The 17,569-nt window shown below is 39.3% G+C and overlaps 1 protein-coding gene across 2 annotated transcripts; it reads left to right on the forward strand.

Annotated features, from left to right (window-relative positions):
- The first annotated feature begins 350 nt into the window (after positions 1 to 350).
- Positions 351 to 5,111, forward strand: LOC120746053. Of its 2 annotated transcripts, XM_040051261.1 has the most exons (4): positions 351 to 1,269; positions 2,085 to 2,219; positions 3,568 to 3,665; positions 3,761 to 5,111. In XM_040051261.1, exons 1-4 carry the CDS (start codon positions 906 to 908, stop codon positions 3,857 to 3,859), a joined length of 696 nt encoding a protein of 231 aa, XP_039907195.1. In that variant the 5' UTR covers positions 351 to 905; the 3' UTR covers positions 3,860 to 5,111. The 2 variants fall into 2 exon arrangements, with proteins under 2 accessions (XP_039907195.1, XP_039907194.1); XM_040051260.1 differs by having other exon boundaries at positions 3,568 to 5,111.
- Positions 5,112 to 17,569: the final 12,458 nt, after the last annotated feature.

The raw sequence follows: 17,569 nt of genomic DNA on the forward strand, positions 1-17,569 counted from the left end.
AAATCGCATAACAAAATGTAATTCACAGACCATGTAAACACTTCACACGGCTTACTGTAGTTGTAAGGCATGGTGGACTGCTTTATGATACGAGTATTTTGCAACCTTTTACATATTTATTTAACCATTTCAACACAATACTTGTGTTTTTTTGTGTAATTCAGATTGGCTGTGACATTTGCCCACGGTGGTATCACAGGAACTGTGCCAAGCAGCCCGCATGAGCAAAAAAACCAAAAAAACATTTGTTTGTGAAGCATGCCGGACCGAGGGTTAGGGTCTCTGGGTTTTGTTCTAGGGTTTGTAATTGCTTTGTGTTTTGTATATAAAATTATTTATTTAGTTGTTTATTCATTCATGCATTTATTTATGTGTGTGTTGCTTTGTGTGTTTCAATAGATATTCCCAATATTAGAGTTCAGCTTTGATTGCAACTGGTTTGATGGATTATTCAATTATTTTGTGTTTCTTAATATGTTAGCATTATGCTTAATGTTGGCAAAGAATTTATATATATATAAATATATGTATGTATGTGTGTATGTATGTGTGTGTGCGTGTGTGTTGTTGCATGGTTTGCTGGTGTTTAGCCTCTGCTATACCCCTGTGTCTTTTCTGTTTTTCAGTTTAATTCAATAGCAAGTTTCTTATTTACTTTGATATAATTGTTATTGTTTTTTGTTAGGATTTCAATTAAAATGTGCTGTATTGGAATGACATTTTATTCCCCTTGTGTTTTGTCCTTCCCACAAGTTTCACTTCCTGTGAGAGTTACTTGGTATTTGTGGTTTGTCTTAAGGCGTTGCACACGGCATAATCACCGCCTGAAGTAGGAAGTGTAGAGCACTTCTGTGTCAGAGTCCATCAGGGCTGAGCTGCTTTCAGACGACTCCGTCTTGTTGTGGATGCTGAAGCTGATCATGGTTCTCCTGTGGATGATCCTGTTGGTGCTTCTGCTCTGTGCACAGGCCGAGAACGTGACCGAGGTCAGAGGAGAGCTGGGGACCAATGTCACTCTAACCTGCTCCAATCAGACATCAGACCCACACTGGTACATGGAGATCCACAGTCAGTTCAGAGCAGGTATCGGTCGCAGTTTTTCTTCAGCAGGCTCTACCTACTGCACTCCTGGTTTTGAAACCAAATTTTCAATCCTGGGAAACAAACTTGTGATTAAAAACTTGACAGCAGAGGACTGCAGGCTTTACTTCTGTGGCATCAAGAGAGATGGCAGCATTCAGTTTGTGGAGACTTTCAGCCTCGTCTCAGGTTAGTAAAAGTTTTGGGGTTTTTTACTGTAATGCTGAAAACTACAAAAGCACAAATATGTCCAAAGCTAAATTTCACACCTGAAGTTTCACATACATTGGCTACATACATCTTTCAGCTAAAGGAAGACGTCTTTAAATAGAATCAGTGTGTCTGGATAACAACAAATTGTCCATTTTTGACCCGTTAAGGCCAGGATCTTATTTCCTGGGATCATGCTCTGTCTTGTAAACCTGAAAAAAAAATCTTACACAAGAACAACTGTGAGACTAACAAGCATGTCTGAGACTGAAAGACAACATCATGTAGTTCCTAAAAACAAGTGTCTTCCTCGTGTTTTCCTAGTTACATTCTGTGTTTCAGTTTCAGGGATCGAACCAACCTTATAATTAGCAGGTGACCTGCTGAGCTACAGCCACCCCGACTGTTTTAAGTGTCAGATCGGTCTAGACCTTTGAAAATAAAGAGGCTTCAAATGTTATGCAGAACTCTGTGTTCTTACAACCAGGTCAATTTTGTTCCTTTAGTCAGTGTCTGAGAGGTCGTCACTGAAACTCAAGGCAGCTTCTTACAGTGACTTTGTACCTTTGTGTAACACACAGCCCGACAATCGTCCACACTTTGAGGCTTCAAAGGAACCAATTTGTTAAAAGGTGTTGATGGCTGGGCCAGTTCACAACTTAATCTCAAACTTTTAAAATGCAGATCACAAACATCTTAAACTAATCATCTGAAAAAGCCTCAGATGTCAGCTCAGTTTGCTTCTTTATGAGTTTCTTCATACAATTTCTTTGGCAATCTGTCTCTCTCTCCAGCTGTGTCTGCAACATCTGTCACAGTCACCGACAGTAACCGCCCAGACCAGCAATCTAACAAGAATGCATTGCAGAGTGATCGTGTCGTTTTCATCTCTCTGAGCCTGAATGCTGCACTCGTTCTTGTGGTAATCTGTGAGTCTGTTTCTTTCTCTAAATCTTTGTGGTCTCTCTGCTCTTCTATTAATATCAGCACACCTCCACAGCGTGCAACATCGTGGTGCATTTAGAGGTGCAGACGTGTAACCATCAGATCACGTTTCAGAGAAGTAATGAAGCTATTTTTTGAAACATGTTTGAGCTGAAGTTAAAGATCTGCAAAAGATTTAGCTAGACTATTATTGTCATCACTCATAATCAGTAGTGTCCTTGATGTATGGATGCCGATGTTTTAAGTAAAAAAGATTAATTAGTGAAAAAATTACAGTAGTATCAGTATTTCACAGCTGCAGCTCTGATGATTAGTACAAACTAATATAAACCACAATCATCTAAAATTGTTCTTTAGTGGTAGTTTTGTGGGGCCTAAATTAAAGACCTGTTGTAATGGAGTGTATCAGAATTTCAGGAGAGGGACCACGCCTCCAAACACGCTTCTTCCGGTTCTCATAGGTTCCCCCAGTTCTGCAAGCTGTCATTCTCGTTTACGTCTCCCACCCTCCTTCTTCTTTTCAATTCTTTAACTTCTTCACTTTTATTTATTACATTGGGAACCTGTCAGGCCCGGGAGCCGTCGCCCGTCCCCTTCGAGGTGTTCGCCGAACCGCAGCTCAATTCATGTCCAAGCAATTCACCTGCTTTACCTAGTAAAACGCTGTCAAACCTAAAATGCAGTCGTGGGCCCAGCTAGTGAAATACTTATTATGCTTTTCTTATTGTTCTTAAATGCATGACCACATGTTCATATTAAAGGTGGAGCTGCAGAGATTTAATAAAAATCAAAAAATAAGGTTTAAATGCTTTAATAACAATGAATGAAAGAAGTAATAATGTGTGTGGGGACACTGAGGCCCTGCAGAGCCTGCTGGCTGAGAGAGAGTCAGAGGAAGGAGCTTTTACAGACTTATCAGGTGTCACATTTTGGGGAGGAGGAGCTAACTGGACTTCCTGAAGGCTGAAAGTTTAACTTTTGAATGTTTTTCTTGTCTTTTATTTAGAGTGTGAGATATAAGCTCATCTTCTTTTAGAGTTTCACCTTCCAAGCAGAGCAGCAGTTTGTTGTTTGTGTAGAAAGAGATCAGTGTTACTGTGAATTAGAGCTCATACTTGTTTCTGATCAGAGTGTAGTTCAGACCTGCAGCAGCTTCCAGTCACAGTTTAAAAACTCAACTTCCTCTCTTTGTGTTCTCCCAGATGTTTCAGCTGTGCTTCTGCTGTGCCAGATGTTGAAAGGTTTCTCTGCACAGTGGAGAAATGTGTTGTATGTGATGAGTGCTGATGTGAGTGTGAAGGTGAAGTGACTCCTCTGACGGTCTGTTGGCAGGTCTGAGTTGTGTATCGTTGTCTCTGAAGAGGAGAATCAGCAAATATCAGGCAAACCTCCCTCCAGCTGGGACCAGTGAGAGGCTGGAGGCTCCACAGGTAACTCAAAGTGTACAGGTGACCCTGCAGCTCATGCTCATTGTTCTCCTTCAGTGCTACTTTGTCCTGTACTCAGTGCTGCTGTTGTGTTTCAGTACGAGGAGATCAAGCTCCCCCCTACATCTGCTGCTCCTGCTACAGAGTGCATTTACTACAAACTGAAGGTTCCTCAGCTGTCACTGCCTCAAAGCTGATGGACACACCTGGACAGGTGGATGATACCTGGTGGATTCAGGTTTTGTGGACAGAGGTCAGTCTGATGACTGAGATCTTGCTGCTCCTCTGCTTGTGGGAGGATTTCTTTCTTCCTGTAAAGAAAATCCACAAACTTGCCAAACATCAGAAATGCAGTGAGATTAATTTCAGTCAGAAACAATCTGCTCTGCTTCTGAGCTCAGATGGACCCAAAGATGTGACAACCTTTAGCCAAACCTGCTTTAAGGTGGTTTAGGATTTAAGGTGGATATGCCAGAATTCAAAGCTGTTGTTAAAACCTTTAAATATTTATTTGTTCTGTCTCTGTTTGCATCTGTTTAACAGGTTTTTTAGCTGTCTGGTTGTTTATGCTATTCTGAACACATTCAAAGCTTAAGCAAGTCAAGTTTATTTAAAGATTGGCTTTAACAGGCATCATGAAACAGCAAGCTGGAAAAAAGTAAAAATTATGAAAATATCTATAAAATATAATTTAAAAAACTGAGCTAATTGCACCAAACAAACAAAACTGCATGTTCAGAATAGAAAAAAAGTGAACTCAAAAACAATCATAACAAAAGAGTCCCAGCTCCAAAGCCTCTGTCCCCCCATTTAGTCTGTGAGGGGCTCAAAATGGATTAATCCATTTTGAGCCTGGTACTGAAGACTGCAAGCAGCTGAGTGTTTAACAAGAAGTTGAGATGAACAGCCTGGAGATCATTCATTTAGGGCTCTTTATGTAAGTGTGGGAATTGTAAAACCAATTTAAAAAAATGTTAAGTTTTACATTTCTACCCTCACAAGCTCCAGTTGGTAACCAAGAGGTTGACAAGACCCAAATAGGCTTCCTTCAGAGGGTTACAGGGTTTCCCTTCAAGATACAGTCAGTGAATGACTCGGAGTAGAGATGCTGCTCCTCCACATTGCACTGAGCTGTCTGAGGTCGTTTGAGCATCTAACAAGGATTGCTCTTGGACACCTTCGAGGTGTGCTGAGGCTCCTGAACCCAAAAGAGCTAGGTGGCCAGGAGAGGTGGGAGGTCTGAGCATCTCTGCTTGTGTTATTTTTAGAGTATTGTTAACAATAGATTGACTTTGAGGTCTTTGCAAATCATTGCATCCTGTTGTTATTTACATTTTTCACTTTCATGGCTGAGCAGCCGGTGTGTTTAGGTCCACACTGCAAACACACCAGCTGCTCAGCCGTGACAGACCCAGCTTCCAAACCTTTTTCAGAATGGTGCTTTGTTTGCTTCAGAACATTTAAAATACATTTCTACATGTGTGTTATTATTCATTTGATCTGTGAAACTACACTGTTGAGGAATGAACATGTATTCCAGTAACTGTGAAGATTTTTTGTTTGATTGACGCGTTCGTCTTCAGTTTAGGCATTCAGAAGTTGTAGCCTCAAATGGAAGTTCCCTCCAGTGTTAGAAGTGTTTTAAAACAACACTGTGACTGTCAGGTTGCTTTTCCTTTGTTTTTCTTACATTCAGTGTTTTCTTGTTTTGGAGTAGAAAGTGTACTTTAACGTACTATAATTACATGTACTGTCAAGTTTAGTGTTAACACATTAAACGTAACAACACCAATGAAGAGAAACCAAATCCGTTTGGTGTTTTTTTTTTCAAAAAATAGTTTCATAAAGTTCTGCTTCTTGGGGGCTGTGTGGGTGTTTGTTGGTCAGACTTGACTTAAAAACGAATCAGAACTTTAATCACACTTTCTGAAAACGACCACAAGTGATAAACTACAAAAAAAGTTTTCATTGTTGCTCCTCTGTAGAAAACCAATTTCCTGTTTTCAGATATTATGACTACGTTAATCCTTTCCCACCTCCCACCAGTGCAAAACTCACAAGAAACCCCTAGTATCTGCTGAGTGGAACAACCAGAGGTGTCCTTGTTCACCTATATGAGAAGAGATGAGGCGAAAACATGCAGGTGGTTTGTTCAGATGCAACTTTGCAAACCTACACCCTACTACTGTGCTCCTTTTAGAGAGCAGAGGCTTTCTCCTTGCCACGCTTCCAAGATAAAAAAAAAAATATATAAATAATGCGGATATAAATAAATAATAATAATAAAGGAAATTCTGCAGTCTGTGAACCGTTAATTCTTTTCTAATCCTTCCAAATAAACCATGTTTGCTGAGTCTCTCTACTGTGATAACTTTAACATTTAACATGTTTAGTTATTTATCATATTGAGACTATTTATCCACTTTGTTACACATTCCTATGCAGAGAGAAACATCTATTATTAAGCTATGAGTGGGTTAGCTTACTAACTGTTTCCCTCGTCTTTATTCTCTCTCCTCTACATTTTCCCTCCATTCACTCTCCTCCAGCTGGGCCTCCTCCACATCCAGACAAAAGAGATGAGGCTGATCTTGACTTTTCCTCTTTGGCTGCACATGCTATGGTTTTCAGTAATCCCAGTGGAATGAAATGTTGTTGGAACTCTTGGAGTCAAACGGATTTCCTGTCTCAAGCAAGTTGTTCCACCCCTTCCCTACAGATTTTGGACTAATGGCTTGGCCCCTAAAACGAAAATGCTCTTTTCCCCAGGTTTGCCTGGGCTGGTGGCGTGAATTATGCATGAGTCAAGCCAGTGGCTTAAAATTTGCAGGTCTGGGCCCTCATTTCTTCCATGGGTATTTAATTTAGTTCTTGGTGCACTTTAGCATCCCCCCTTTGAGGTATCAATGATGGTGATATGAAATGATTTTCTTTCAAAACTGGGAAACTTCAGTTTTGAGAGATTGGTTGGCCACTTCATTGGCTTTACAGAGGAGTGCTTCCCTCTCAGCCATTTGTTCAGCTGCGGTGTGGCTGTCTGTGTCCATGTTTTCCAGATTCTACCATCTTAATGTGGGAGCCACTCCATCCTTTGGGGAGCAGGGGCTGTGTGTGTCTAGGCAGTATATCATATTTTTCAATCATATTTAGCTGATGGCACTGAGTCTGTACAATTGGATTGCCTTGTACTGAGTATTAAACACCTTCCAATGGTGTGTGAAGAAATTAGCTTGTATGCCGATGACACAGTCTTCTTAACGTGTGATGGTGAATAAGTAGCCAGGAAACTCATATTGTAGAAAAGGTTTCATCTTGGCTTATCCTTGATTCACACACATACAAGAGGACATCAGCACAGGTCTTTCCAAAACATCCACGTAAACAATTATAAAATAAACTATGTTGATCAAGTTAAATATTTAAGTGCTGCTTTAGATCCTATGCTGAACTTCAAGAGACACATTAAAAAGATGGGTAATACACTTGTAATAAATGTAATAGTTACCTTTCTGCAATTTCGTCATTGACTTCACTAGGAAAGACTATTCATGTGCCTGAATACTATCATATTCTTTTATATAAACTATTTTCTATCTCCTGCTGGTCCCAAGTGAGTACTACAACATTAAAATCTAACAAAATTCTTTACGATCAAACTTCAAAAGTCCTATATAGGAAACCAATATATTTTCCTCTTTAGTAAATTGAATATTTTATACTTTGAGAATTTAATTTGCTTTTCTGATGTTCAACTTTGTTCAAAAATTGTTAAAAATTGCACCCCCACCTCTCAAAAATGTTGTTCAGCTTTGCTAAGAACAAACACCCAGAGTTTTGAACTCAGTAGCAGTATGAATGTTTTGTTTAATATTGCATTGGTAATTGCTGGTTGGTACCCAGTGGTATTATTTGGTCATGTTGTTAGGCTATCTAAGCACCCTCACTTGCTTACCTGTTGCCGTACACATCCATGTCTCAGGTCACCTGACTTCCCTAGCTTTCACTGGTAAGAGTCACATACCTGGTGCTCCTTGGTCTTAATTGGCTATATTGATTGATGCTAGTCGTGCTTTGTATGGATCACCTGCAGATTATTTTCTTAGAAGCCTTCCCTCCATCGATTACTTGGACATTGTTATTTTGCTCCCCATGTGAACGGGTACAGAGGCTGTAGCTACAGAACGCTCCTACTGGCCGATAACTCTGAGAATTGAGCACTTGGTGTGTAACTGTGGCTTGTCATAATCTTTGCATTGCTTCTGCCACCGTCTTTTTCACTGTTAATTAGGGCTGAAACAAACGATTATTTTGATAGTCGACTAGTCACCGATTATTCTTGCAATTAGTCGACTTATCAGATCCATTGTCCATTGGCCATAAAATGTACAGCTTATTGCACCAGCATGCATGTGCTCTTATATAACTATCATTAGCTTAGTGTTTAAGGTAACTAAAAATAAAGACAAGATGATAGTTTATTAAACTTTGAATGAAATTTGCAGATTGTCTCAGTGGAGTTTAATAAACTCAGCCGTCTGCTCCTTGCTATCTAAAATATTACAGGACACTGGAGTAAATTATCTACCATCTCACACTTCTGTTTAATCCGTTTTCTGTTTGACATTTACTCAGCTGTGTGAAAACTAAAACTTTAATCTCAGTCAACCTGATTTACTCAGGAACAAATAAATCACTGAAAAAAGCCAAACAATACATTTTTTTATTAAAGTTATCTAAGTGACTTAGATATCATGTTTAACCTGAGTAGCGAAAGACCGCGGGGATCTGATAACGATATGCTGGGAGTTCACTGTTCTCACCGGCTCTAGTGAGCCTTGAACCGCGGCTAACTATCGAGCTGGTGGGTAACAGACGTCTCCAAAAACGTCTACTTTTCATTTTTACTTGAGTAATGATATTTTAAAGTAATGCTACTCTTACTTGAGTACAATTTTTGGATACTCGACCCACCTCTGATCGTCGACTATTGAATTAGTCGTCGGTGTAATCGTGTCTAGTCGACTAATCGTGGCAGGCCTAGTGTTAATGTTAATTTTAATTTGCATTACTGGAAATCTGGGCCTCGGTGTACACAATTTCAAACCTATGCATACGCTCACTTAAATCTTTTCAGTCATTTAAGTCAATAAAAGCCCGAAATTACCATGATGTTCATGCTGAAGATGTGTTTCTTTGCTGTGAAACACATGTCTGTGTAGACACTTCTGCATTTCATAAATGGGAAGTTTGTATGCTATACTAAACAGGGTCAAAAGTTTTATGTTTCTATTATACTAGTGCTGCATGGTGATGCATTACCAGCTAAGCAGAAATGACTGAAGATGTGACTAATTTTAGACTTCTCAGTTGTTGGAGCCCGGGTTCTTTTCTACAGTGGTTCCTTTATTTATGATGACTTTATTTGCTGTAGGAGGGTATTTAATACTGATTGTGCTGTGGTCAGGCGGTGGGAGTAAAAAGCTCATCTCTGGATAAATAAGTTTTCACTTAAGCTTTCACACTCTCATGTTAGCTTAGAGTCAGGATTTATTTTAAATCAAATTATGAAAAATATCAACAACCAGTTAAAGAGCAGTGTAGTGTCATCTGTGCATAAACTGACTGCATGTATACAACAACATTATAACAATAAAATGATGAGATCAAATAAATTGTTCTCTATTGCTAAGATGAAAAGGTTTTCTTTTTTCCAGAGAGGGATTTCTTCAGTTAAACTGTGAAGGAAGGTGCTTTGATGTTTCGATGAGAGCAGCATTGTGGTCAAGTGGTGGGAGGATGAACTGCCTGTTCTGTTGACAAAAATAAAATCACCTAAAAGAAAATTAACATGTAAGCCCTCACAGACTTCAAGCATTCCAGCAGTTGTGTGATATTTTTGCTGAGACGGAAAGACTGCATGTTTTTACAGCATTATATTCTACTTTCCATATACAAAGGCTGTGCAGAGATAATGGATATATCGGGTAAAGGATGCAATGTTAAAAATGTGTGTTTCATTTATTGTATCCTTGTTAAAACCCAAATATCAACAGCATTGTCATCTGCATATAAACCGAGTCCATGAGTTTGGCATTATTACACGTTTACTGCAAACTGGATGGAAAAAGAAAACATCACAGCAGCAAAGATGGAGAGGTTTTCATGTGACGAACAGCAGACATTGTTGTGCCACCTTTGAGCTGCACTCTATGAGTGTGAGTTACAAAAGCTGCGGTGCGGTCAGGTGATAGACGGTTTAATAGTTACCAGGTGGGATTTTTCAGCCTTTGACTGCAGTAATGCTTTTGTGTTCTTATTTCAGAGAGCTGTGAATCAACACTGTGGTCACACTGATGAAAATATACAATGACTTCAACACCATAGAATAAAGCTGCAGAGCACTTTGTTTTCACAGCATTTCTTTGACTAAAGCTGATAAAAATCTTCTTAAAATGATCTCAGTTTTTTTTAACTTATCACATTTAAATGTAACTATTTGAAATATGCAAATGCAGCTCTAAAAATGAGTATACAGCATAAACACAGTGCACCATAAAGGACTTTAAAAGTAATTTTGTGCAAGTGAAATATTTACTGAAATGCTCAAACAGGATCCTAACGGGAGTTTTACTTGGCATGCTAGTAGAAGTATTAATAATAGTGATACTGATAACGGTAATAATATTAAAACATTAAAAAAATCGTTTTAGTAAAATAAGGAGGTGGTTCTTCTAATACTATCATTTGATTGTGAAGCGTTCCAACCAGGAAAAGCAGCATTTCATAGATAGACTATGATAATCACTGAGTGCTAAAAGTCAGCAAACATCTTTGTGAGTGAACTGAGGGTCGCTTTTTTATACACAGTTGGCATTTTAAAAAAAGAAAAAAAAAACATCTGACAGAGAGCCGAGTGTGACTTCACAAGAAACATTGTGAAACCACATCCTCTTTCCCCCTCAGCTCTGAAGGAGGCTACTGACAGATGCAATCTGTTCTAAACTGGTTAGCGTTGGCACTGAACTCATTTAATCTTCATTTTTAATCTGTATGTGGTCATGTTTTTTACTAAATTCTAGATTTTGTTTTATTGTTTTGGGGGTTTCTTTAGTGTAATTAATTCAAAGTGGCTGAAAATTTAAAGCCAAACACTCTTCACTTTGTTTTTTTCATGCATGAATCAGCAGGTGTCATCGCTGACATGAGGTGAGAAAACTTGCGTCTGCTTTTTAACCCAGAGGTGAGAGATGTCATCATGCAACTGAATCCTCCTAAATCCTCAGATGGAGACTTAGTTTTGCCTGTACAGCCTTGGTCCAGTTACACGGGCAGACTGTCATATGAATGTCATATGTTGTCTAACTAAATACACACTTACACTACTTTTATTGCCCAATGTCTCATTTTCATCCATTTAATCACCTCCTTAACTGAAGTTTCTAGGTGGGGATTGGGGTTGTCTAGTAACAGTCTGAGCTTTTTATAAACATAAACCAAGAGTCCATTATACGGTACGTAGAAAACTATTCATTCACCTTGGAATGAATAGTTTTTTTTAACATTAGTACAGTAATTTAAAGTTGTCTGTGGGCCCCTTCAAAGATGAGGGACAGGATGTCCTGAGGAGGCGGACGGTTCTCTCTCTCTTCAAAAGCTGTAAAACTGGACCCAACACACTGTCACGTTTATGACTTTTATTGCCACTTCTCACAGGTAGTGTCTCTCCATTCACAGCTGGTCTCAGCACAGACACCTCCTGCTCCAGTCTCCGTCTTCACTATAAGAAAAGGGATGCCTCATTAACCAGATCGTCACCTGGCCTCACCTCTCTCCCTGGCACTGACCCCCTGAGCACCACAGTTACTGCATGAGACATAATGTGATTGCAGTAAGACGTTACTCTGGAAGGCATAACACCCAACACTGCTAAAATCTGATGTCACTTTGACAAAATCATCCATGTACACATGTTACTTCCCGCTTTTATTTTACCAACTGTAACCAAAAATTCTGCATCCCTAACTCTGAGCACACCCAGGTTGGAAATATTTGAAGTAATTCATTTTATCTCTTTTTTACTTTATTAACAAATGCAGAGACAAATTCTTTACCCTTAGCCTAAAAATGTGAAAACTGTGAAACACATCTGAGTAGTTGCCAATTTGATGCTTCACGTAACAATTCCCACAAACAACCTGACTGAATGCTAAGAGCAGCAGGACTTCATGGAACTTTTAAGGAAAACTTATTTTTCTTACTTGTGTGGCTCAAACCACCAGTTTAAGCAAAAAAAGGGTCGTGAAAGCTCAGTAAAAACTAGCACTGAACTTAACTGTCCTAAGACTTCAGCTGGATCAGGGTAGTCAACAGTTCACAGTGTGTCCATGTAACTTGTTGGAAGGAGTTGGCTAATGCTAACATGGTGCCACAAGCTAAAGAGGCTCTTGGAAAGCAAACCTCTACTACTAACCACCTTTAGCCGTAATAAGTTAAACTAATTGTTTTCTGTGTGACTTAATCAGTCTCTTATACCATTGTTACAACTTTATTAATGTTGCTTCACTGCATTGTGGTATTATGGGTATTTCAGTTGGATTGAGGTCTGATTGATTGGGCAGCTGGCGACTGCAGCATCTTGATTCTGCCCTTCGTTTGAACCGTTTTAGATTTGCTGTTGTTCTTGTGATCACTGTCCTGCTGCACAGCCTCGTGTTTGCCAAGCTTTAGCTGTCAGACAGATGGCCTCACATCTGACTCTAGAATACTTTGGTATACAGAGGAGTTCATAGTTAACAAGCCCAAACTATTACATGTTATCAACTATGATGACAGTTATTATGAGGTGTTTTTACACTAAAACTGTGTACAGAAGTCAAGGTGTTTCCTGAAGTCATGTGGCTGCTTTTGAAAGAGTTGCTTGTTGCTTTCTTCAACTACTAGATGGCATTGGAGAACACCCAGTATATCACTGTGGCATCACAGACATCTCATTCAATTTATCATGTAGTTGAGAACCGCCAAATATGAATATGAGCTGTGAAAATATTTGTGAGGAATTATGAAAATAAAAAAATGAAATTGGTCTTGAAATGTCATTTTCAGGTCAAAATGGTCAACTTCCTGTAGGATTTGGGTCAAAGATGGACATTTTTTGATTTTTCCTTTCCTCAAAATATGTGTTGGTAGTGCTGTAGATCCTTTTTGCATAACATATGTGTAAAAAAACCGACTTGACACGTGCAAAATTTCAGCAGTTTTTAAGGATGTTCACTATTCAAAACAGTGATTAATTTGCTGCAATAAGAAGAAGAAGAAAAAGAAATGGAACAGATACTATAGGGCCTCCCCAGTGCTCCTGCCCAAAGTAAACTAACCCTGAGGTTTTTTTGTTTTGTTTTTTAACAAACCGAAACAAACAATAAAATTCAACTAATGTAAGAAAACATGACTTTCAAACTAACTAAACAGAAAATAATGGTAAGTGGACTGATTCTTTTATGGCACTTTCTACTCTGAGCACTCAAAGCACTTTACACAACATGCTTTATCCCCCCCCCCCCCCCCCCCCCCCCCATTCAAACAAGGACACTTTTCTATGCTTTCTGTCCAACATTCACAAACAGAGTAACTAGGGGTTAGTATCTTGCCCAAGGATATTTGACATGCAGAGTGGAGCAGCCAGGGATTGAATCACCAACCTTTAGCAGATGAGCTGCTTTAACTCCTGACCTACAAAAACAAAAACAAACAAGCATTTAAAGTAAAATGATTTTATTTATTTATTTTTAAGTTTTAACCCTGGATGACGTTTCAGGACTTTTGGCTCGTTACAGTCCTGTAATATACTGCAACACTCTGTGAATCCACTTGGGGGCGCTGTGGTTTTACAAAAGAAGGTGTGCAGCTCAACTGAACAGAGGTCCAATAGCACAAGCAGAGTGTTTTTAGAAGTGTTTGCAGTAAAAATGTTGAACTAAAAGTAGTATTAGCATCAAAAGGAGAAGTGCATATAGTGAGTTTAATAAGTACTGCAGCTATAGCAGTAGTAGAAGTAGTTTTTAGATGGCAGATGCAACACTAGTCTTTCTGGTCACACAGTATTACTCCAATCACCCAGGAGTACCAGCATTAAGCGCACGTACTTTAGAGATTTAGAGAGTCGTAGTAAACGTTGTAGTATTATCACTCAGTGTTGGAGCAGCTGTGGTACTCACACCAGCTTCAGGGGAGTTCCTGATGGTGTTGGGTTTTTTCTGAAACAGCAAAAACAACGGCAAAAATGCAAATAAACAAAACAGCTCTAAGTTATATTAAAACAAAGTAAACAGAAATGTGAAGTGTTTCACTGAGTATAGATCTGCATGAAGCCAGAGTCCTTGCGCCACGATAACAACGGAAGTAAAGGTGTGAGGCTGTCAAAATAAAAGCACTGTTTCTTTTGCGTGTTCATGATAAACTGGGCGTTCATTTTTTTTTCTTGAAATAGGCTCTTCCTTGAATGTTGTGTAATAATAATTTCTCATGTTAAAGACCTTGGGATATCCCGACAGAGCACTTCACTCAGACTGCTGGCTTACTTCAGGTTCCTGAATTTCTAAGAGTAAAGCTTCTTCAGCTTTCAGCTGTCTTGTAGAACCAGCTCACAGTTTGACACTGTCTGCATTAAAGATTGGATTAGGAAAGGTTAGGCTGAATCTCATGACACTGATCCTGGCTCTCATTCAGGTTTCTTCCTGTTAAAAAGGATTTCATTCTCCCCACTTTTGCCAAGTGCTGTTCAAAGGGAGTCATCTAATTGTTGGGTTTTTTTCTCTGATATTGCAGTATAAAGCATACTGAACTCACTGTGGTTTAAATTGGTTCTCTATAAATAAAACTGAATTAAATTAGCAGATCATAGATCCATCAGTGGTTTTTGATATAGACGAAATGGGCGGTTGCCCAGAGCGGCATCGTGGTGGGGGCGGCATCATGGCATTGGCAAAAAAAAGTTGGTCGCACCCATGCTGCCCCCACATCATGCCAGCGCATTTTGGTGGTTGAATGGGCACCGATCAGTTTTCTATTGCCAATTTGCTGGGAGAAAAGGCGCTCTCCGTTTGTAAGGTGCGCCTGCTGCTTGCCACACAGTGAGGAGAGGGGCGGGCGGCGGGGGATTCTCTGGCTGACATCTATGGCCAGCGTGCAAAATAAAACAAAATAAAACCCAACCAACAAACTAGGGCTGTCAATGCAGTTATCAACTGATTAGTGCGATTAAAAATTTTAACGCAATTAATCCATTTGGAGCGCAGAATGACTCAAAATCCCTGAAATGTCTCTGTCAATGCATTTTGGGCAGTTTGTTCAAAGTTTGTCCATTCTGCACTCCAGATGGGTTGATTGCGTTAAAAATTTTAATCGCATAATTAATTGTGATGAAGGCGTTAACGCGTTAACGTTGACAACCCTACAACAAACACAAAAACTGAAGACATTATGATGTAGACTCATAATTTACACCGATGTGTTTTCTAAATTCTTTCACACACATAGACGTGAAAAGTGAGCGCGAGGGCCCTCGGTGCGCCTGCTTGCTGCTGCTGCTGGGCTGAAGTGTCACACAAAACCTGTCGAAAGGGGAGGGGCTGCTTCCAAATAGTGCACACTTCATTCACAATGTTGTCAATCCAAGCCCATTATGTATTAATTATTTTTCCTGGGTTTTGTGAAATCCCAGAAAAAAATGTACATGGTGTAGATCTATTAGTCTCTTAGTTTATGTTGTGGGGTTGGCTGTTGATACTGGAGTGCAAAATTACTGATGGAAAATGGACAAGAAAAGGTCAAAGCCATTGGGGCCTCAGTATAGAAAAAAAAGAGAAAAGAAGAGGAGAAACAAGCAAAAGATTACTGCGTTACTTAAATAAATGTTTAACCCTCTGGGGTCCAGGGTATAATTGGCCATTTTTGACTACTTTTGATTTGACCTCTACATTTTACCTGTAAAAAATTATGCTGTAGAAGTTTTGCAAACAACAAAGTTTTTTGCATCCATTTACCTTTTGCCCTTTTTTAAATAACCACTTCAAACTATTTACATAATCATCAGCTGTTCTACATTCAATAAGATGCCACACAAATTATTTGTGCCACTCCAAAAAAAACTTTTTGTCCACTATAAAGGAGAACATCACAGCCTGATACCTGCAGGTCTGACAGCAGCAGGTGTATCACTCCTGTTTCTACCAGCAGTCACCTCATTGTTCTGACACACAACACAAAACTATCCACAACACTACACACTAACTACACAAGACAACACATTAACTACACGCTCCAAACACGCTAAACATCACAAATCTCTCACATCTCAAAACTCGCTCTCTCTCTTTTTCTGCTGTCTTTCTTTTCTCTCTCTCTCTCTCTCTCTCTCTCTCTCTCTCTCTCTCGCCGTCACTCCTAAAACTTCCCCCTCCTCCTAAACAACCAAATGTCATGTTGCCATATCATTTTTTGATTGGTCGACATTGTACATTTTTCCAGATCCAAAAGATCTGTTTTTTGTTTTGCTTTGTTTTGAGTTTTTTTGCTCATAAGCAGAGAGTGCTTGCTAGCGCTGTCCTTGCACTGTAAACGTGACAAAACTATTGAGGAAAAAACTTTGGGTATATATTGTTTATCACGACTCTAGTTTTACGTGGCCTATCAACACAATTTAAAAACTGGTATATGTCACCTTGTTGCTTTGTCTTTAAGTGGTCATGTGATTGGCTTACCACGACTACTATATTCTTCCTCAGTCAAACAGCAGCACTCATGCGATTGTTTTGCCCCTCAGCTCCAGGTGTTGTGCCAGAAAGTGATCGTGATTACCGTCCGCGGGAGCGTGCACATGCCTAAAGCTGTAGCGCCCAGATTACTTACGTAGACAGCTTCCGTGCAACTGATATAAAGTGCGGTAAACTGAAGACAGCTTCAACCGTCTGTTTGTTTAAAAATAGTAACGCGACCGCATTTTCTTGTTAGTAACTGTAACAGCGTTGTAACAATAGGAATAGTAATTATTTAGATTACTTGTTACTGAAAAAAGTAACGCCATTAGTAATGCTGTTATTTGTAACGCCGTTATTCCCATCACTGTTAGCCACTTGGCTATGATAGTAAACAGTAGACACTGGGGGCCAGAGGGAGTGTTCGCCTGGGGCACCAAACAGGCCAGGACCGCCCCTGCATAGATAGATACATCAGTGCAACGTATCCACAGTAACTTAAAGTGTGATCACAATAAGCGCTATTTTCATTATTAGACTGGTTCTTTGTTGCCTTATGACCCAGCTTACATTTTCTTAACCATTTCAATTTCAGTTCACAGAAGGGTGGGAGTCCATACCAGCTGTCACAGAATGTTTTTCTTAGATAGATTTGTGCCTGCAGTAATACCACAACTGCAGATGGTACTAAACAAACACAAGAAAACTGAATAGTGAAGCCAACCCTCAGCAGAGATGTTCCCAGGATATTTAAAAGAGGCAGGAGAGGACCAGCAATAACTCAGGGGCTTCACGGGAAAATCAGAAACTTCACTGAGAAATTAAAAATAATAATAATTAAAAACCAACACAAACCAGCTGATTTTCTTTTTATTCATCAAATTATGATCAGTTCATCTGGCACACCTCCCGCTTTTCAAAGCTTTAACTGAAGCTAACAAAATACACTTTCAACAGTTCAACAGTAAAATTCTATCTTTAGTTTGATGTTTAAAACTTTTTTTAAAAAAAATATAAAAGTCAAGTGGACCAAACCCCTGTAAGCCATTAGGCAAAGGAAAGTGGGGTAGTGGACTGTTTGAAATCAATCAATGGAAGAACTTTCACTGCATATTATGTAACATCCTAAAGTTATATTTACAATGTGCACTGAGG

This window comes from Simochromis diagramma, unplaced genomic scaffold (assembly GCF_900408965.1).
Source record: "Simochromis diagramma unplaced genomic scaffold, fSimDia1.1 OVJJ01000107.1, whole genome shotgun sequence".
NCBI lineage: Eukaryota > Metazoa > Chordata > Actinopteri > Cichliformes > Cichlidae > Simochromis > Simochromis diagramma.